The sequence below is a fragment of the Rhinatrema bivittatum genome, chromosome 1, assembly GCF_901001135.1.
Source record: "Rhinatrema bivittatum chromosome 1, aRhiBiv1.1, whole genome shotgun sequence".
Classification (NCBI taxonomy): Eukaryota; Metazoa; Chordata; class Amphibia; order Gymnophiona; family Rhinatrematidae; genus Rhinatrema; species Rhinatrema bivittatum.
Genome location: NC_042615.1, coordinates 427,987,911 through 428,009,512, shown reverse-complemented (window position 1 = coordinate 428,009,512; position 21,602 = coordinate 427,987,911). Strand labels below are relative to the sequence as shown.

The window sequence follows — 21,602 nt, the reverse complement described above, 5'->3', positions numbered from 1 at the left end:
CCAGTACAGCACCCGTGCTTGGAAGCTCGTGAAAATAAACTTCCAAGATGTTTCACTAAAATTTGTGTTCACTTATTAATTATTCCCAGAAAGGAATTAGTTTGTTTCTTACACTTACCAACTGGATCATTTACATTTTACAGGCCCCATGCCTCAGGTCAGGCTCCGGTGACAGGACCAGGCCTCAGCAATGAGAACAAGCCTCGGGCCAAGCCCCAGTAACATGATCAGGCCTCAATGATGGGACTGGCTTCAGGCTGGGCCTTGGTGACAGGCCTAGGCCTAGGTGAAGGGACTAAGCCACAGGCCTAGGCCTTGGTGATGGACCAGTTCTCAAGACAGGCCCTAGCACCAGGCCTAGGTCAGCACTAGGGCCTGGCTCGAAGTCTAGACCCATCACCAGGGCCCAACCCAAGACCTAGAGCCATTGCTGAGGGCTGGGTCCATCATCAAGGCTTGGTCTGGTGCCAGAGCCTAGCCCAAGACCTGGTCCTGTCACTGAGATCTGGTCCCCATGCTGGGGCCTGGTATTTACCACCACAGTGAAGCTAGTATATGCTTGTTATTAATTTGGTTCAATAGTTGCTCTTTACTCCAATAAGAGTCCACATCCAGCCATAATACACATTTCCCTCTCGTTTCTCCTTTTGGCTCAGAGTTGCTGATTTTAATCAATAAGTGATGTATTGAAGCTTGTTCAATTAATTTTACTTGTTTTCACTAACCATCCTGGGAGATCTCTTCATTTGTTAAGACAGATGCTAAGAAAAGAGAGATTAAAAAAATAAAAGGAACTGGTATCATTCATGAAATGGACTTGAATTGCAGACCTGATTTTATTAAATATTAATTCAGACTTACTGCAGCAGCATATTCAATTGTTTTGCAAAGTGCTATACAAATGTTTATATTTACTGCAAGTATATTTGGCATAAGAAACTGTCCCACAATGCTGAATCACTTAATCCAGACAAAAAAATGCCAATATTTCAATTCTGTCCAGAACCTCTATATTGCTAAATTCCTGTTACATGATTTTATTCTCCCAGTTCTAATTTTTGGTCATCTTCCCTTCATGCTACAGTTTTATGGACATTGTGTTTTGGTGCTGTAGTGTTGCACTACGACTTCTGTAACAGTTTCATCCTCTCCAATATCCTTCATGATCTTCTTGCCCACAAGGTCATAGATTTCATCAGGGGGGAATCCTTTTGGTTCTGCCACTTTTACTGCCAGCATGTTGAGAGTTAGCACAGTGCCTGCAGGGATCTTCACTTTTGCCACCACCGACTTGCCCAGCTATAGAAAACAGAGCATAAAGCATATGATTTGTTAGCATATGAGATGGGGGTCTATGCAATAAACTTTAGCAGGCACCTCAAGGCCCTCATCTGCTAAAAACAATAACAAATCAAAATCTAATATATGTGTATGTACATATGTGTATATAAAACCTCACAAATTGTGCTATTTTATTTTGAGGTTTTATATACATATATATACATACACATTTATTTGATTTGAATTTGTATTTATATTTTCAAGCCCTTGAATAAGAGTGTGGTTTTTACACCCTGGGTTTTAAATTGAATAACCTTTGTTTTCACTGGTTCTGTTCAGCTTCTGCTTCTCAGCTGTCTGTTAACTTACTATTGTCAGCATGTTACTTAGTGAGGGAAAGCTAAATAGTGTGAGCACACTAAATTGAGCATGCTTTTGAGGAGGCTTAGCTAACTGCAAACAGAGGGCCTGCCAAATGAAGCCCATGGAGAGGAAAGGACACACAAGCCCTCAGGGATGAACACATTTGATTATACTTCCCTTTGCCAAAACAAAACCCAGCTAACACACATTTTACACAAGTTATTCCACACAAAAACATATTCGTACCACAAACAGGTCTTCTCAAATAAAGCTGTCACACATCTCAGAGAGACTTTCAGCATTGCTCCACACCTCAAAATGCACAAGGCAGAGAGGTTTCATACTGGCGAGGAAATGGACAGGCTCCAATGTACAGGACAGCCAAGTCTCCGGCATTGAGCTGGAGACTCCCGCTTTAGCAGGCCATCTCTTGCATGCCCATTGAGGCAGTCTAAACTCCCACCCAGAGCTCACCCACATTTCCTCCCCTTTCTGCACGTCTTCGCAGCTGCGTGTAATAGCGGCTTTTACTGCTCGTGCTGCAATCCACACGGTACAGGCCAGAGAAGAAAGCGTGAAACCAGCTGGCAGATGCAACCTCTATATTACAAAAAAAAAGTTTCAAGCTGTAGTTAAGCTCTCTGAGGCAGGAACCCTGCTCTCTGGGCCTTTCCCTGGTACTTGTTTCTCTAGATGCAGCTCTTTCTTTCTGCTTCTCTTTAATTCTCTTTCTCTTTCAACATTCAAAATATATGTGTCTCTGACTGATTCCTTTTCTCAGTCAGCAACTCTTGGGACCTTTTCTTGTTAAACAGTCTTCCCTCTGAACTCCCACAAAGGCAAATCCTCTTTACCCAGCCTCTGAAGCAATCTTGCTGACATATGTGGCAGACCCTACATTCACACGCCCATTAAGTCCTGGGTTCTCCTGTGTTCAGCCAGATCAGGGTAGGCTAGTTGATGGGGGAGGTTACCATTCAGATGCAGCCCTTCATTTTGAGGGGTCTGGAATGGTCAATCCCAGGGTGAGTGTATTTAGCAGCTCCATACAGAGAGCTCTAGAGGCAGACCCTTTTGGTTTGCTCAGGGTTAAGAGAAAGTGAGGAGCTTAAGCCTTTGTTGTTTTTCAGGCCTAGACAGGTAAAACAGGCTAACCCAGCCTAAGGAAGCAGACCAGGGTCAGGAGGGTTTCCATCCTGGCTATTAACTAGCTGGTTGGTATATCCCTCTGGGTATTTTTAGGGGTTTTTTTTTACATTTTCTTGGTAGGAGGCCTGGTGAAAGCCAGGAGGAAGGTATTTTGGAAGAGGTCACTGATTCAGTTAGAAAAGGGAGAAGGAACAAAGGTTACACTGTGAACAAAGAAACCACAGCTTTCGTTGTCATGATTTTCATTTTGCTATTCATGATTTTTGCCATTTTACTCTGGATCATTCTTTTCAAGTTAAAATAAACATTTATCAGTTGAACATACTCAAATGGACTCCATGCTTCATTTACTGGTGCCTTTTTCCTTTGAGAAGATCAGCCTTGTGAGTAAATAAGGAGAATGGAGTGAGAGTTAATACCGGAGACTGTTATCCACTACGACACCAGCAGCCCAGGAGGTTGAACCTCCCCACTCCTATAGGATGTATCCCAGCATTCCCAGGAGCGGATGTGAGGCATGTTTGAGTGAGAAAAAGAGTCCAGAACAGTAATAGTCTTGGGAACTGTGTGACCCCCTTCTTTCAGTGCACCCCATCAAGGCAGAATTGCACTAGTAAGGGACAATTGTACTTTATTAGCAATGCTGTTCTTATGTTTTTCTACTTTACCACTGTGTGTGGTTATCTAGTATCAAGCTTTTCATCAATTGTTCTATGAAATGTTCCATATGATCAAAACTTTATTTTCTATAATTCTACAATGGTCATGATCCCAGTTTTTTTCCTAATGCAGTGATATTTATACAGTTTTCAGTTTGAGCTTGTGAGGGAGTGTACAGAAAACTCCCTCAGACTATCTTAAAGGACTGGGCACAGATGTCTTGCTCTGTCCTTAAGGTTGAGACCCCGCAGGGAATCCTGGGTAAACGGGGACGCTCTTCACTAAAGTGTAATACCTCAGAGCCTAGAAGAGTTAGACAGGCCCCGGGAAGGAGAGAGAGACATATCATATGCCTGAACCTGTTATATCTAAAGGTGAGCTCCACTAAATGTTTTTGAGACCTGCCCTTTTTTGTTTCTGTGTTTGTTTTCCACTGTAAATAAAGTGCACTTAAGGAACAGCCAGAGTCTACCTCCTTTTACCTTTGGCTGTTTCCAAACCGCTATGCTTGAGTTACCACAGAGCTGTATTTTATTTATTTAAATTCTTTTACTATACCAATACTCAAGATGAGGTCTTATCGTACCGGTTTACAATATAAGTAGAAGGTAAAGTTACAAAAAACAGGGAGCAAAAAACATGGGAGATGGAAGACAGGAAAGATTTAAAACGATAGCAACTGCAGAGTGATAAAATAATCAACTAAAAACCATAGGATAGCGAGACTTAAACAGAGATTTATCCTAGGCGATTATTAACATAATATATCCTGTGGGAGGAGGAGACAAGGGGAGGTGAGTAGGGGGGGGGGTGTCAGGGCAGGGCCTGGAAAGGGGAGGGGGGGGCGTGATTAGGGAAGAAATCGAAGGGTGAGAGTCAATGTTGGTTGATCAAGGTTCCTTCAACAGTAAGCTTGTGTGAACAACCAGGTTTTCAGTTTCTTTCTGAAGGAGAGATGGCATTGTTCTTGGCGTATATCTGAGGGAAACGAATTCCAATGGAGCGGACCTGCTGTCGAAAGTGCTCGCTTGTGAATAGAGTTGTGGACCGAGTATTTTTGGGGGGGGGGCCTTGAGCGAGCCTTTGTAGGCGGTTCTAGTCAGCCTTGCGGAAGTATGTAGTTCGAGAGGGATGGTGAGTTGGAGTGTGGACTGTTGGTAGACGGATTTGTGGATGATGGTGAGTAGAGATGTGCAGGCAAAATGTTTTCGTTGCGTAGGCGATCCGTATTCGTGGGGGGTCATTTCCGTTCGATGCGAACGTATGGAGAATTCAATAAGTTGTCGATCGGTAAATACGTTACTATTAAATTAACTACAACCCCCCACCCTCCTGACCCCCCCCCCCCCCCAAGACTTACCAAAACTCCCTGGTGGTCCAGCAGGGAGTCAGGAAGCCATCCCTGCGCTCGTTTGTGGTTTCCTCACAGCGCCGATAGCCTCTGTCACAGGGGCTGCCGGTGCCATTGGTCAGCCCCTGTCACATGGTCACCGGCGCCATCTTGTGCTCCTACCACGTGACAGGTCATGTGACAGGAGGTCGCTCCAGGACCCTCGTTGGACCCAACCGGAACTTTTGGCCAGCTTGGGGGGGCCTCCTGACCCCCCAAGACTTGCCAAAAGTCCAGCGGGGGTCCGGGAGCAACCACCTTTCACGCCGTCCGTCCGATCCCAATACTCAACATGGCGCCGATCGCCTTTGCCCTCACTATGACGGCGATCGGCGCCATTTTGAGTATTGGTGGGACTCGATTTTGAGTCTCAAAATGGCGGCGATCGGTGCCATTTTGAGTATTGGGATCGGACGGACGGCGTGAAAGGAGGTCGCTCCCGGACACCCGCTGGACTTTTGGCAAGTCTTGTGGGGGTCAGGAGGCCCCCCCAAGCTGGCCAAAAGTTCCGGTTGGGTCCAACGAGGGTCCCGGAGCGACCTCCTGCCACATGACCTACCTGTCACGTGGTAGGAGTACAAGATGGCACCGGTGACCATGTGACAGGGGCTGACCAATGGCAACGGTAGCCCCTGTGACACAGGCTATCGGCGCCGTGAGGAAACCGCAAACGAGTGCAGGGATGGCTTCCTGACTCCCCGCTGGACCACCAGGGAGTTTTGGTAAGTCTTGGGGGGGTCAGGAGGGTAGGGGGTTTAAATGTTTATTTAGGAGGCCGAATACAATGGATATCTGTTGAATACGAGGGGAGTCGCGATGCGTTTCGCCTCCCCACGTATTCAACAGATTGCAAAAAATAAGTTGCGGATGACAAATACGTGGAAAACGGATGCACACCCCTAATGGTGAGAGCCTTGAAGAGTATTCTGTATTGGATGGGTAGCCAATGTAGGATTTTTAGGATTGGTGTGATGTGGTCCTTACAACGTATGTTTGGCCGCTGCGTTTTGCAGCATCTGTAGAGGTTTAGTAGTAGAAGCTGGGAGACCGAATAGTAGAGCGTTACAATAGTCGATCTTTGAAAATAGAATGGCTTGAAGCACTGAAACGGAAATCCTGGAAGTTTAAGAGCGGGTCTTAGCTGCTTCAGGACCTGGAGCTTAAAGAAACATTCTTTGGTTGTAGCGTTAATGAACTTTTTGAAATTCATTCTAGAGTCAAGAATGGCGCCAAGGTCTCTAACCTGGCTTGCTAGTGGAGTAATTGCATTGTTGGCAAAGGGGTTGTTATCGCTAGGGGAGATAAGCAGGAGTTCTGTTTTGGACGTATTAAGGACCAGGTTGAGACTCGAGAGAAGTAGGTTGATGGCGTGTAAGCAGTTGTTCCAGAAATTTAGAGTAGAGGAGATGGGGTCCGAGATGGGGATAATGATTTGCACATCGTCTGCGTATATAAAATGGGTGAGGTTGAGGCTATTGAGTAGCTGGCATAACGGGAGTAGATAAATATTGAACAGGGTAGAGGAAAGTGAAGAACCCTGTGGTACTCCTTGATTTGAAGGAATGGGGTGGGATTCTTTGTCATTTATTTTAACTTTGTAGTGCCTATTGTTCAGAAAGGATTTGAACCAGAGCAGTGCAGAGCCAGTGATGCCTATATCCATTAGACGGTTGATGAGGATAGAATGGTTTACCATGTCGAACGCCGCGGAAATATCGAGTAGGGCTAGAAGGTATGATTGTCCCTTGTTGATGCCCATCAGAATGTTGTCCGTTAAAGAAAGAAGGAAAGATTCTGTGTTTAGGCGTTTCCTGAATCCGAATTGAGAAGGGTATAGAATATTGTGAGAGTCCAGGTAGTCTGTGAGTCGGATGTTGACAAGCCTTTCCATTAGCTTGGCTATAAAAGGTAAGTTTGCAATGGGACGAAAATTTGTAGGGTTGGCTGGGTCCAGATTGGGTTTTTTTAGTAAGGGTTTCAGCGAAGCAATTTTTAAACAGTCTGGGACCGATCCTTTTTGAAGGAGCAATTTATGATGTCTGCCAGAGGTTTAGCAATGGTGTTAGGAATGGTGAGGAGCAGTTTGGTTGGTATTTGGTCCAATGGGTGTGAAGAAGGTTTCATTTTCTTGATTATCGATTCTATTTCCAGGGAAGATGTAGGTTCAAGAGATTCTAGCGTCTGTTTGTGTATAGTTGGTGAAGGATTTTGGTTTGGTGGTTGCGAGGGATTTGATGAAGTGTTGGATGTTGCCAGGGGGGCGAGTAGGTTTTTGATTTTGTTGTCAAAGAAGATTGCCAACTCAGTAGATTTGTTTTGGACTTCTTCTTCAGGGAAGGTAGGGGGAATAGGGGTGGTGAGGGCTGCAACATATGAGAACAGAGTTTTTGGGTCGTATAAGAAACCGTGTATTTTTTTGGCGTAGAAATATCTTTTGGTGCGGGTGATGGATGTCCTATAGAAGTTCATTGCTGTTTTGTAAGAAGACAGTGAGGTAGGGGAGGGATCTGTCCGCCAGCGTTGTTCTTTGTGTTGTAGGTCTTGTTTGAGTTTTCTCAATTCGATTGAGAACCAGGGTTTTTTGTTCGTGCGGGCCGGGTCAATGACTTTAGAAGATAAGGGGCAGATTAAGTTTGCTACAGAGTGTGTGATAGATTGCCAGGAGTTAATAGCAGTATCAGCATCAGAGAGGTCCAGTTTAGTTAGGTCTTTGGTGAGGCTGTTGTTGAGAATGTCCATGGAACAAGGTTTCTTGAACTGGATAGAGGATTTAGTAGCAATGGGGGTCTGTTTTTGTTTTATAGATAATTCTGTAACTATCAGCGAGTGATCTGACCAGGGGATGGGGGTGCAGGAAGGTGGAGAGATGGGTGAGATGGTTTCATTCGTGAATATCAGGTAAAGCGTGTGGCCTGCCTTGTGTGTGGAGTTGTTTATAATTTGTTTGAATCCCATAGCCTGGAGGGAGGAGAGAAAGGCTTCGCAATTGGATGATGGGGAGGGGGAGTCAACATGGATGTTGAAGTCTCCTAAAATGATAGCGGGTGAGTTGGTGTTGATGTGTTTAGTTATAATTTCGATGAGGGAAGAGGGGTCGGTTTCAAGGAGCCCCGGTGGGGCGTAAATAAGGCAGATTTGAAGCTGGGAGGATTTGAATAGTCCGATTTCTAGTTTGGTCGTCGATTTGACGGTTTGCTGGGAAAGTCTCATTTCTTTTTTTGAAATTAGCATTATTCCACCCCCTCTTTTTTTAGGTCTGGGGATGGAGAAGATGTCATATTGTTGTATTGGTAGTTGGTTAATTATGGCTGTATCTATGTTTTTCAGCCATGTTTCGGTAATGGCACAGATATCCGGTGGTCGTTAAGCATGTGAGATTTTTTTGAGAGCGACTGCAAGTTGAGAAGGGTTAAGGTGATTAAAGATAAGCCTAGGAATTGTGTAGGTGGGGAGATTATGATTGGAATCAGTGATCTCTTTGAGCGTTGAATGAGCAAGTGTGGATTAGCTCTGTTGTAGAGTGATCGAGGGATAATCGGTATGGGGAAGGTTTGTAGCATTTGTACTACCATATTACTATTATTGGTGGGAGTTAGTGGGGGGAAAGGTGATGAGGACAGGCGCAGGCACAGAAGTTGGTTAATTTGTTTGGCCACCCCAACTGAAAAGGCATTTCAGAGTCCCTCTGCAGATCAATGCATTTCAGGGTATTTTATTATATCCCTCACAATAGCATATAAAGTTTTTCTACTAAAATGGACTCTAATATATTAAATAGATTCTCAAATGCTGAAAATAGACATTAGCCACAAGCAGAATTGTTGCGTTTGTGGTCTACGAGTCTGCCTCGCAACCCACCTTACCTCCAGCCTCGAGCCTTTAATTAGAAATCCCAATGCTGGTCACCTACAGCCATGTAGTGTGATTTGCCTCAGCATTTCCTACCTGCATTCCTGGTCTTCATTATGGTCTTTGTTGTCTCCTGTCTTCTCTCTCGTGGTCAGTTCTTCAGCTGCTGTGGTGTTTTCTATCTCTGTGCCTGCCCACCTGTGTTGTTCCTCACCTCCCTGTCTGTCTATTGGTCCCACCTTCCCTCTAGATGGATCTTTGGTTCTGACAGGCTTGCTCTTGGACTTCTCTTGAGCTCCACCTGCCTCAGACTCTGGCCTGCCACTGGATCTCCTCCTTGGATCTTCAGCTCTTCAGCAGAGGCTCTCACCTAAGTCCTGCTGGCCCTGGCACCAAGGGGGTCAAACGAAGGGTAATGTGGGGTGGTATAGGAGAAGCTCCAGTTGGGCTTCTGCCTCACCTGACTCCGCCAGCCAACAATAGGAACCTGCAGGGCTCCTCCCTGCAAGTTGCACAAATTGCACCTCGGTCCAAGGGTCCATGCCAGAAACAAAAATGGCAGGGCTAAAACTGTTGAAAATTTGAAAGTGATAGAATTTGATCCATCCATTTTCTTCACTTCTGTTGGCAAAAATCAGGGAAAGCAGGGGCAGTAAGCTTAGAACAGAGTTGTGAGAGAAGACAGGAAGAGTTAGGAGGATGTATAAGTTATAGAAGGAGGTGACAGAAAGTAACAGGCTACAGGGAGAGTAAGTAACAGGCTGGCATGAGGGCAAAAAGTGGAGCAGTCTGCAGAATATAAAGAAACACAGATGGAAAAAAGGAAAAAACTGAGGAAAAAGAAAAAAGACAGAAATGGAACTAAGAGAAGGAAAACAAACAGAAACAGAGGATAGAAATCAAATTGCAGACACACAGGATGGAAAATTGTTTATTTCCATTTTGGCATGGATTTCCTCCCTTTTTGCTCCTGAGCTCAAGAACACATATTTGAGGTGTTGGATTAATGAAATATAATCGTTGGTGGGAGTGGTTGGTGTATTGCTCAGGATCCCCAAAGTTCAGGCTGTTTTAGAAAGCGGGCTGGGCCAGTGACCCAAGTACTGATCTTGCCTAAAATGGTGGTGGTACTGAGAGCACTGATGGATAGACTCGAGTGATTGGGTCAGTGACTCAAGCACCCCCTTTGCCTCAAGCCATTTAGCTAATGTCATTGATGAGCAGCCAGTGAAGACCAAGTCAGTGAATTTGAGTGTGCATGACCTAACAGTACTACACTACAGGCCATATTGTAGCTAGTTTAATTCAACAAGCTACTAAGTTAACATGGTAGGTCAACTGTGGTATGATTAATGAAGCAGAATGTGAGTCTGAAGGTGTAATATTTCAGCATATATCACAAATACAGTGACTTTAAAATTAATTTTACTATTTAGACTGAATCAGGATCAAGGGAAATCTGTCTACCTTCCATTATTCTCATCAAACTGACATGCCATGATTTACTTTGTGAAGTGTAGTGCATTCATTGTTGTATCAGAATATGCTGAAGTATACACAGATAATGCTTAAATAAAGAAAGCTTTTTCCTAATGCTTACAGCAATCATTGCCTCCTGCTTTGCTTATAAGTGCCTGAGACCGGGGGGGGGGGCCCAATCCACATTGCTTATATTATGTTTCTAAGTCATATTGTTTATTACATGCAGAGCTAATCACTGAAGAATTTGTTGACCTATTTTTCTGCTAAGTACACACACTTCAGGAAAAATTACCTTGTCTTTACAGGAAATTTCACAGGGCAGGAGCCGTTTGATTGTAGATCCCATAGCTTTCTCCACCGTGCGGATTGATCTCACTAGTTCAGCCAACTCGTTTGGTTCCAGAGAAGCCTCGTGATCACTTCCTTTCCAGGTTTTATTCAAAGTCACATGACGCTCCAAGACCTTTGCACCCATAGCTACAGCAGCTATTGAAACAGAGATTCCAGTTTCATGACCAGAGTATCCAATCGGAATATCAGGAAATGCAGACTGATATGCCTTCAAAAAAATACATACCAAGTAAGATATTAACATATACCTATGTGGGCTTGATAGACATCATTGAAAAACATTTCTATTGGATTTTTTTAGGCTAAAATTAAAATGACATTTCACCTAAAAAAATATCACTTTTGCAAAATATTTGGCATACTTCAAATTAGATTGATTGCCCTACTTCAAATCCTTTTGTGAGCTAGGATAGGAAGAGGTAGTAGAGAAGGGTTACACCATTTTGGAGCAGCTCCTCCAATGAGGTTGCTGGAATGGCTAGCTCCTGCAGCATGGCAAGGTGTGGCTTGTTGAATTAGAGAATGGATGTAGGTAGGAGTGTTTACTTCAGTTAGAGTTTGTTCCCCTGCTTTTGGTGCTAGGCCTCAAGGCCAGAATGCCTTCAGGAGTAGAAAGGGGACCAGTATCTTCTGGGTGCTACTTCCATAAGTTTGGTTGCTGATTTTTTTACTTATTCATTTGAGGTTTCCTTCCTGTGAAAGCCCTGGTACCTTGGTTGGAGGATTTGGGGGGATGTAATAGCTAAGTTAGATTAGAGGAAGGGAAGATTTTACTTCTCTCCACCCCACAAACTGTAGGTTGGATCAGGGGTGACTCACTGCAGGAAGATTTCACATTTTCCCATTTTTGTGAAGACTTTAACCTTGAATTATTGGCGAGGAAGTTTGCTGCCATCCTTCCTACCCTGAAGAGGGGACCTTGTAAAGAGATGCTGTGTTCCCTGTTATCTGGACCTTTCCTAATAAAGATCTTGTTTTGTCATCTGAAGAGGGGACTGCGAGTAAAACGTTTTTGATACATATGAGGACCCCCATCTGGAGTCTGCACCCTGGTAGAGAGGTACCTTTGGGAGATTGTGCAAAGGAGGAGACATTTTTTATTTGCCAGTATTTTAGAGGGGGATTTTTTTCCACCCATCTAGGATACCCTTGTCCACCAGGGAAGCTTTACTTGTCCAGTGCCTGGTAAGTGAGAGTTTTCCCTGGCCCAGATACTGAGAGACTCTTGCACAGATACAAAAAAGAGTGGAGACCTATGATTTTTATCTGTTGTGCCAAAAACGGATATAAACTGTGCAACTTTGCCATTTAAGAAATTTTTGCAGTAAATAATTATTTTGGACCCTCAACTGAGCCTCCAGAGTATTATGTTGGTGTTCATATCCCTTAATAGTGAACGTGGACAGATATGCTCACATCCCCTGATACTTTGCACCTTAGTAGATTGATCCCCTCCACTGCAAAAGAACCTTGTCCCGGGATCCTACAGACTATACGAGAGGGAGAGAGAACTGGAAAGTGGCCCTGAGAACCCCCCCCCATGAACCCCCTGTACTCTAAGTCAACCACCAAGTAAGGGTTACACATCTATAAAAGACATACTTATGAGATAGATTGACCACAACCCTTCTCATACTCCTATCACTCAATGTTCCCAGTCCAGATATGTTCTGAACTGCTGCATCCTTCCTTAATTGAAAAAAATCCAGAGGCAAATAGCTGTTTAGGGCATGATTCATTAAGACATTTTCCCATGGACACATGCAACCCTCTTTCTGGGCACTACTTAGTACAGGGGACAGTACTCAATACCAAACTGAGGCCTGACTCAATCTCTCAGTCTTAGTGGGGTGGAGGATTATATTCAGCACCCAATTAATTAATTAGATTTAACTTCTAAACTCCAATGAAGAGTCTCCATACAGTGTTCTAAAACAAAATGATTTACTGCAAAATGTCTTCAATACAAACAATCTAGCACATGGTGTATTTTCTCATTGTATCCATAAGATACAATTTCACAAATAAGGTTTCTGATCCTTATGTGCTACTTTCCTGGGTTGTCTTCACTTCCCTGCTGGAACTTAGGTCATCTTTGGACAGATGACACCCTATTGTGTCTTTAGTTCCAATACCTGATCATTGTTGCACTCTACTTTCTCTTCAGATCCTGGCAACAGATTGGTACCTTTGGGATATCAGCTGGGCTACCTGACAATCCATTCCTTTACCTTCTTCAGAACACACCATAAAAAGTCACTTCTATCAGCTTGGGCTCCCAGGTATATCCCCATAGGGGACGTCAGGTATCTGCTGCCAAATGCTGCTAGGATACAGGACACAGCTTCTTCTCTCTACAACTACTAGAACCAGCTGCCACTGTTCACATTTTCTCCAGGAAAGCAGGAGAAAGCAGGATGATCACAGCGGTGAGAAAATTTCCCAATACTGCCACATCCTCTGTCAAATTCATAACTTACAATTTTTAATTACCATATATAATTGCTAGTGCTGCTTAATATTAAGTTATTGTTTATTATTATTTGCTTAAATTTGTTTTGCATAGTTTTTGTTCTCAAGATCAAAATCGTAGAGCATATAGAAAGACATGGTTTAATGGAACACAGTCAACATGGATTTACCCAAGGAAAGTCTTGCCTAACAAATCTGCTTCATTTTTTTGAAGGGGTTAATAAACGTGGATAAAGGTGAACCGGTAGATGTAGTGTATTTGGATTTTCAGAAGGCGTTTGACAAAATCCCTCATGAGAGGCTTCTATGAAAACTAAAAAGTCATGGGATAGGAGGCAATGTCCTTTCGTGGATTACAAACTGGTTAAAAGAGAGGAAACAGAGAGTAGGATTAAATGGTCAATTTTCTCAGTGGAAAAGGGTAAACAGTGGAGTGCCCCAGGGATCTGTACTTGGACTGGTGTTTTTCAATATATATATATAAATGATCTGGAAACAGGGCCGGTGGAAGCACTAGGCGAACTAGGCGATCGCCTAGGGCGCTGAGCATTAGGGGGCGCCGAGCCGCTGATGGCCAATGGCCGCCGGTGGACGTCATCCCAATAGCGGCTGAGCGGTGAACTACTGCTGTGCTGTGTGCCGGATACACACAGCAAGAAGATCGGCGGCCTGAAGAAAACAATTGCGTCTAAACATGCTGGTGCTCCAGCTCCTTCCTGCCCGCGCGGCCCCGGAAGAAAAATGTTGCCGGAGCAGCGCGGGCAGGAAGGAGGAGGAGCATCAGCCAATGCAGGAGCTTCTCCTCCTTCCTGCCCGCGCGGCCCCGGAAGAAAAATGTTGCTGGAGCCGCGCAGGCAGGTAAGAGGAGGAGCATCAGCCACATGCAGAAGAGGAGTCCGGGGCCGCTGCAGAGCCCATCCTGCAGCAGCCCGTGAAGAGGAGGCCCAGAGGTGAGAGAGAGACTGAGGGTTTGTACAGTGTGTATGTGTGCGCGCGTGTATGAGATGAGTTGAGAGACTGTGTGTGGGAGTGAGGACCTGAATGTTTGCAGAGACAGCATGTGAGAGCCTCTGTGTGTATGAGAGAGATAGCATGTGACAGTGAGAGCCTGTGCTTGAGCAAGACAGCATGTGGGAGTGAGAGTTAGACAGCATGTGCAAGAGAGACTGTGTATAAATGATTGTATGAGAGAGAGCATGTGAGAGTGAGAACCTGACTGTGTGTTTGAGGGAAGAAGACAGATGGAGAGAAAAGAAATATGTTATAAAAGGAATTGGCAAAAAAATAAGAAAGGGAAGGTGGGAAAAAAAAGCCTGTGACCAACCGATTAGAAAACTAAGATCAGACAGCAAATGTAAAAAAAAATAAATTATTTTTTACTGATTGGAACATGTAATCTTTGGGAATGTGCAAGAGTAGCACTTTCTCTATGCGGATCTCACAATGTACGAGATCAGATAGAGGAACTGGAAGCCCATGGGGCCTGCACAGAGGAGGCAGCAGAATGGGCTTCAGTGCCAATAGCAGGAATCAGCACCTCTGCAATAGCCATACAGCAGCGGTGACAGTGGCAGCAGAAGAATGAGAGAGGCTCTGAGGTTGCTGGCAAAAGAAAGAGAGGGGGTCTCTGCCTTTAGGGGTAGATTTTCAGACGAGCGCGAATAGCCTACTTTTGTTTGCGCTCCAGGCGCAAACAAAAGTACGCTGGATTTTAGTAGATACGCGCGTAGTCGCGCGTATCGGCTAAAATCCTGGATCGGCGCGCGCAAGGCTATCGATTTCGTATAGCCTGCGCGCGCCGAGCCGCGCAGCCTACCCCCGTTCCCTCCTAGGCCGCTCCGAAATCGGAGCGGCCTAGGAGGGAACGGGGGGTAGGCTACCCCCGTTCCCTCTAGGCCGCTCCGAAATCGGAGCGGCCTAGAAGGGAACTTTCCTTTGCCCTCCCCTCACCTTCCCCTCCCTTCCCCTACCTAACCCACCCGCCCGGCCCTGTCTAAACCCCCATCCTACCTTTGTCGGGGGATTTACGCCTCCCGGAGGGAGGCGTAAATCCCCGCGCGCGAGCGGGACTCCTGCGCGCCGGGCCGCGACCTGGGGCGGGTACGGAGGGCGCGGCCACGCCCCCGGGCCGTAGCCACGCCCCCCGTACCCGCCCCCAAAACGCTGCCGACACGCCCCCGAAACGCCGCGACGACCGGGCCCGCCCCCGACACGCCCCCGACACGCCCCCCTCCGAGAACCCCGGGACTTACGCGAGTCCCGGGGATCTGCGCGCGCCGGGAGGCCTATGTAAAATAGGCTTCCCGGCGCACAGGGCCCTGCTCGCGTAAATCCGCCCGGTTTTGGGCGGATTTACGCGAGCAGGGCTCTGAAAATCCGCCCCTTAGTGTGTGCATGTGTATGAATGGGAGTCTGCCTGGGGGTGTATGTGTGTGAATGCATGGGTGCCTGCCTGAGGCTGTGTCTGTGTATGAGAATGAATGGGTGTCTTCCTGGGGTTTGTATGTGTGAGAATAGGTGCCTGCCTGTTTGTGCTGTATGTGTGTGTGTGTGTGTGTGTGTGTGTGTGTGTGTGAGAATAAATTGGTGCCTGCCTGGGGGTCTGGGTGTGAGAATGAATGTGTGCATGCCTGGGGGATGGGGAGGGAATGGTGTGAAAATGAATGGGAGCCCGCCTGGGGGTCAGTGTGAGAATGACTGGGAGCTTGCCTGTGTCTGTGTGTGTTTGTGTGAGAACGATTGGAAGCTTGCCTGGGAGTGTGTGTTTGTGTGTATGTAAGGGAGCCAGTGAGAGCATGAGTGTGTATGAGAAAATCCAGGGGAGTAAGAGTTTGTGTGGGTGTGTGTGTGGAGGGGGAGAGAGTGCCTTAGAGCCTGAGTGTGTCAGTGTTTGTGAGAGCGAGAGGTTATGGTTGGGTATAAGAGCATGAATGTGTATGTATGTGACAGTGTATGTGTGAGAGAGAATGGACATGTAAGTATGTGTGAGAGAGAGAGGATAACCTCAATCAAGAGCTCCCATGTATGGATAGCAGGGGCTTTTTAAAATCCTTATTAGTTTTAATTATTGTGTGTTATTTGATATATGTGCTGTTTTGAAATATTTTATTGGTTTTGGGAAATTGTAAAAAATGTATATGATTTTAATTAATAGAAATTCTATTTATCAGTAGTTTTAAAATATTATTTTATTAGTATGGTTTTACTATTATAACTGATGCTTTATGTTTCTTGATTTTATTTGCTTTATGAGGAATGGTGGTTCTGTTTTTCCATTGTTAATACACAGAGTCTGGCTTCTTGGGGTTTCCATTTCAGGTTTTTCTAATTTGTGCTCCTTTATTTTGTATTCTGTATTTGGTGAGGGTCTGTCTCTGCTCTGTGTGTGTGACCATGATGAGAGATTCTGCTATCATATAGTGTCTGTATAGAGATCTATAGCAATCGGGTTTGTTTTGTTTCCTCAGTAGGTGGAGTATTGGTATTCTAGGACCCAGTGTAATATTTACCCTTGCTTATTCACAGGGAGGGTTATTGTTGTTTGAGTCCTTGGTGTTATTACTGTTATGTTATGATGGGATTGCAGTGTAGATTTTGAGTGTCTTTTTTGTGGTGTTTTGTGTTAGTTCACAATGTGTCTGGCAGTGGAAGGTGTTTGTGCTGCTGTTATTATGAAGTGACACCAGAATTTGAAAATATCTTTTAGTATGATGAGCTGTAAGGGAAACATCCAAGCTCCATTGTTTGGGGGAATTTCAGTGGATGCCCAGAGTTAGAGAACTGGAGGTGCAGGATTTATATTGACATTCTGTCCCTTCCTATAAATTCCACACTTCATTCTCATAGCCATATAGAATTAGTTGAATGAGGCTATCACATAATTTTATAGTAGTTTTACTAGAAGTGTGAAACTGGCCAGCTTCTTAAAATTATGCAGAGGACCCTTTGTACTTTTTTATTAACACTTTTCTTTTGTAACCAATTTTAAAGCAGGATCCATGCTATAGAGGGGGTGTGATGAAGAAATGTCATTTTGGCTCCCCCCCCCCCCAATTCTTCTGTCTGGAGACACCACTGATTTTCTGTGACCTTAAGCATTAGTACAAGAAGGATTACGGTGGGGGGGGGGGGGGGATGCAGGAGAGGCACACAAATGCATTGCCCCCCGGGCGCCGGAGACTCTTGGTGCGCTACTGGGTACGAGCCATATGGGGCCGCAAGTGGTGGCAAAGAGGAGTGGAGATTTGGCGGGCCACGAGCAGTGCCCAACCTGCTCGCGACCCAGAAAACCCAGTCAGCGGGCGTGATCGAGAATGAGGTAGGAGTCGGGGCCGAGACCGGGGGGGGCGCAAGGGAGAAGGCTCGCCTAGGGCGCCAAATCCCCTTGCACTGGCCCTGTCTGGAAAGGAATACGACGAGTGAGGTTATCAAATTTGCTGATGATACAAAATTATTCAGAATAATTAAATCACAAGCAGACTGTGATATATTACAGGAGGACCTTGCAAGACTGGAATATTGGGCATCCAATTGACAGATGAAATTTAATCTGGACAAGTGCAAGGTATTGCATATAGGGAAAAATAACCCTTGCTGTAGTTACACGATATTAGGTTCCATATTAGGAGCTACCACCCAGGAAAAGGATCTAGGCATCATAGTGGATAATACTTTAAAACCGTCGGCTCAGTGTGCTGCAGCAGTCAAAAAAGCAAACAGAATGTTAGGAATTATTAGGAAGGGAATGGTTCATAAAACAAAAAATGTCAAAATGCCTCTATATCGCTCCATGGCGAGACCGCACCTTCAATACTGTGTACAATTCTGGTTGCCGCATCTCAAAAAAGATATAGTTGCGATGTAGAAGGTACAGAAAAGAGCAACCAAAATGATAAAGGGGATGGAACAGCTCCCCTATGAGGAAAGGCTGAAGAGGTTAGGGCTGTTCAGTTGAGGGGGGATATGATAGAGGTCTTTAAGATCATGAGAGGTCTTGAACGAGTAGATGTTCCTCGGTTATTTACACTTTCGAATAATAGAAGGACTAGGGGGCATTCCATGAAGTTAGCAAGTAGCACATTTAAGACTAATCAGAGAAAATTCTTTTTCACTCAACGCACAATAAAGCTCTGGAATTTGTTGTCAGAGGATGCTGTTAGTGCAGTTAGTGTAACTGGGTTCAAAAAAGGTTTGGATAAGTTCTTGGAGGAGAAGTCCATTAACGGCTATTAATCAAGTTTACTTAGGGAATAGTCACTGCTATTAATTGCATCATTAGCATGGGATCTTCTTATTGTCTGGGTAATTGCCAGGTTCTTGTGGCCTGGTTTGGCCTCTGTTGGAAACAGAATCCTGGGCTTGATGGACTCTTGGTCTGACCCAGCATGGCAATTTCTTATGTTCTTATGCTGAGATTTGCAGATCAGTGTATGCCTTATTATTTGTGTGAATGTCACAAAAGAGGCTTTTCAGAGCTATAAATTTAAAGCACTATGGTATTGCTATAATTCCAATTGGAAAAAGAAATTGGTTCCATATAACCTTTTCCTACTGCTACTTCTTCTTTGCATATTTCAGTTATCAGACAACATAAGAACATAAGAACATGCCATACTGGGTCAGACCAAGGATCCATCAAGCCCAGCATCCTGTTTCCAACAGTGGCCAATCCAGGCCATAAGAACCTGGCAAGTGTCCAAAAACTAAGTCTATTCCGTGTTACCGTTGCTAGTAATAGCAGTGGCTATTTTCTAAGTCAACTCAATTAATAGCAGGAAATGGACTTCTCCTCCAAGAACTTATCCAATTCTTTTTTAAACACTGCTATACTAACTGCACTAACCACATCCTCTGGCAACAAATTCCAGAGTTTAATTGTGCGTTGAGTGAAAAAGAACTTTCTCCGATTAGTTTTAAATGTGCCACATGCTATCTTCATGGAGTGCCCCCTAGTCTTTCTATTATCCGAAAGAGTAAATAACCAATTCACATCTACCCGTTCTAGACCTCTCATGATTTTAAACACCTCTATCATATCCCCCCTCAGCTGTCTCTTCTCCAAGCTGAAAAGTCCTAACCTCTTTTGTATTTCCTCATGGGGAGCTGTTCCATTCCCCTTATCATTTTGGTAGCCCTTCTCTGTACCTTCTCCATCGCAATTATATCTTTTTTGAGATGCGGCGAGCAGACTTGTACACAATATTCAAGGTGCGGTCTCACCATGGAGCGATACAGAGGCATTATGACATTTTCCATTTTATTCACTATTCCCTTTCTAATAATTCCTAACATTCTGTTTGCTATTTTGACTGCCGCAGCACACTGAATTGACGATTTCAATGTGTTATCCACTATGATGCCTAGATCTCTTTCTTGGGTAGTAGCACCTAATATGGAACCTAACATTGTGTAACTATAGCATGGGTTATTTTTCCCTATATGCATCACCTTGCACTTGTCCACATTAAATTTCATCTGCCATTTGGATGCCCAATTTTCCAGTCTCACAAGGTCTTCCTGCAATTTATCACAATCTGCTTGTGATTTAACTACTCTGAACAATTTTGTATCATCTGCAAATTTGATTACCTCACTCGTCGTATTTCTTTCCAGATCATTTATAAATATATTGAAAAGTAAGGGTCACAGTACTGATCCCTGAGGCACTCCACTGCCCACTCCCTTCCACTGAGAAAATTGTCCATTTAATCCTACTCTCTGTTTCCTGTCTTTTAGCCAGTTTGTAATCCTTGAAAGGACATCGCCACCTATCCCATGACTTTTTACTTTTCCTAGAAGCCTCTCATGAGGAACTTTGTCAAGCGCCTTCTGAAAATCTAAATACACTACATCTACCGGTTCACCTTTATTCACATGTTTATTAACTCCTTCAAAAAAGTGAATCAGATTTGTGAGGCAAGACTTGCCTTGGGTAAAGCCATGCTGACTTTGTTCCATTAAACCATGTCTTTCTATATGTTCTATATGTTCTGTGATTTTGATGTTTAGAACACTTTCCACTATTTTTCCTGGCACTGAAGTCAGGCTAACCGGTCTGTAATTTCCCGGATCTCCCCTGGAGCTCTTTTTAAATATTGGGGTTACATTTGCTATCCTCCAGTCTTCAGGTACAATGGATGATTTTAATGATAGGTTACAAATTTTTACTAATAGGTCTGAAATTTCATTTTTTAGTTCCTTCAGAACTCTGGGATGTATACCATCCGGTCCAGGTGATTTACTACTCTTCAGTTTGTCAGTCAGGTCTACCACATCTTCTAGGTTCACCGTGATTTGGTTCAGTCCATCTGAATCATTACCCATAAAAACCTTCTCCGGTACGGGTACCTCCCCAACATCCTCTTCATTAAACACCGAAGCAAAGAAATCATTTAATCTTTCCAATACATCAGAAGACATCAAAATAAGATGCATGGATACGTACTGAGTATCTGTCTGCAACACTCCTCACCTCTGATATGAAGCGACTCTGGCATAGCCTCCAGCGAGAAGGCCAGGAGAATACCAGAGGTTTTAACAGGGAAATGTGAAAGGAATTATGTATCCTCAAGGAGATAGGCAAGCGGAGTTGTTACGTCACAGGGCCAAGCTGCTGGAGTACCATGAAAGGGCCAATATAACGTGGCACCACACGCATGGATGGTACGCTTAGCCGTATGTACCAAGTGCTAAGCCATACCCTCTCTCCTTGTTGAAATTGGGGAGCTGGCCTTCGATGGAGATCCGTAAATGTTTTGGCTGACTGAGCCGCCTCCCGGAACATCCGCCGAGTGTGTATCCATAGTCCCTTGAGTTTAGCTGCAGTCAATTGCGCTGCAGGAGATGGGACGGACAATGAAAGGGGCAAGGGAGGGGTGGGTTATTTCCCATGAACAATTTGAATGGGGGAAGCCCCCATGGCCGTACAAAAGTGGTAGTTATGTGAAAATTATGCCCAGGGAAGGAGACAGGACCAGTCAAACTGGCGAGCATTGATGTAAGACCTAAGAAATTGTTTTAAGGTATGGTTGGTTTTTTCAGCCTGACTGTTGGCTTGTGGGTGGTAGGCTGTAGTGAAGTCTAAGGAGATAGTCTAAGGAGATTTTGCCAATATTTGGCAGTAAACTGGGATCCTCGGTCAGAGGTGATATGTTGCGGTAAGCCATGGAGATGGAAAATATGTTGTAAAAATAACTGGGCCAGTTGAGGAGCAGATTTATTTATTTTATTTATTTTAGGGATGTGAATCGTTTTTTGACGATTTAAAATATCGTCCGATATATTTTAAATCGTCAAAAATCGTTAGGGCCACGATACAATACCAATTCCCCCGATTTATCGTTAAAAAATCGTAAATCGGGGGAAGGGGGAGGGCAGGAAAACCGGCACACTAAAACCCCCTAAAACCCACCCCCGACCCTTTAAATTAAATCCCCCACCCTCCTGAACCCCCCCCCCAAATGCTTTAAATTACCTGGGGATCCAGCGGTGGTCCAGAACGGCGGCGGTCCGGAACGGCCCCCTCAATTGAATCCTTTTGTCTTCAGCCGGCGCCATTTTGCAAAATGGCCACCGCAAAATGGCAGCGGCCATAGACAAAAATGAT

The 21,602-nt window shown here is 44.6% G+C and overlaps 1 protein-coding gene across 1 annotated transcript in view; it reads right to left on the bottom strand.

Annotated features, from left to right (window-relative positions):
- Positions 1-817: 817 nt before the first annotated feature.
- Positions 818-21,602, bottom strand: part of LOC115092778 (sialic acid synthase-like) — a 102,350-nt gene continuing 81,565 nt past the window's right edge. Inside the window, exons 5-6 of the mRNA XM_029604088.1 lie at positions 10,467-10,733; positions 818-1,299 (exon numbers count right to left, since the gene is read on the bottom strand). Coding sequence (XP_029459948.1) covers positions 1,087-1,299; positions 10,467-10,733 — 480 coding nt within the window. The 3' untranslated portion in view covers positions 818-1,086. The remainder of the gene's footprint in view (positions 1,300-10,466; positions 10,734-21,602) is intronic.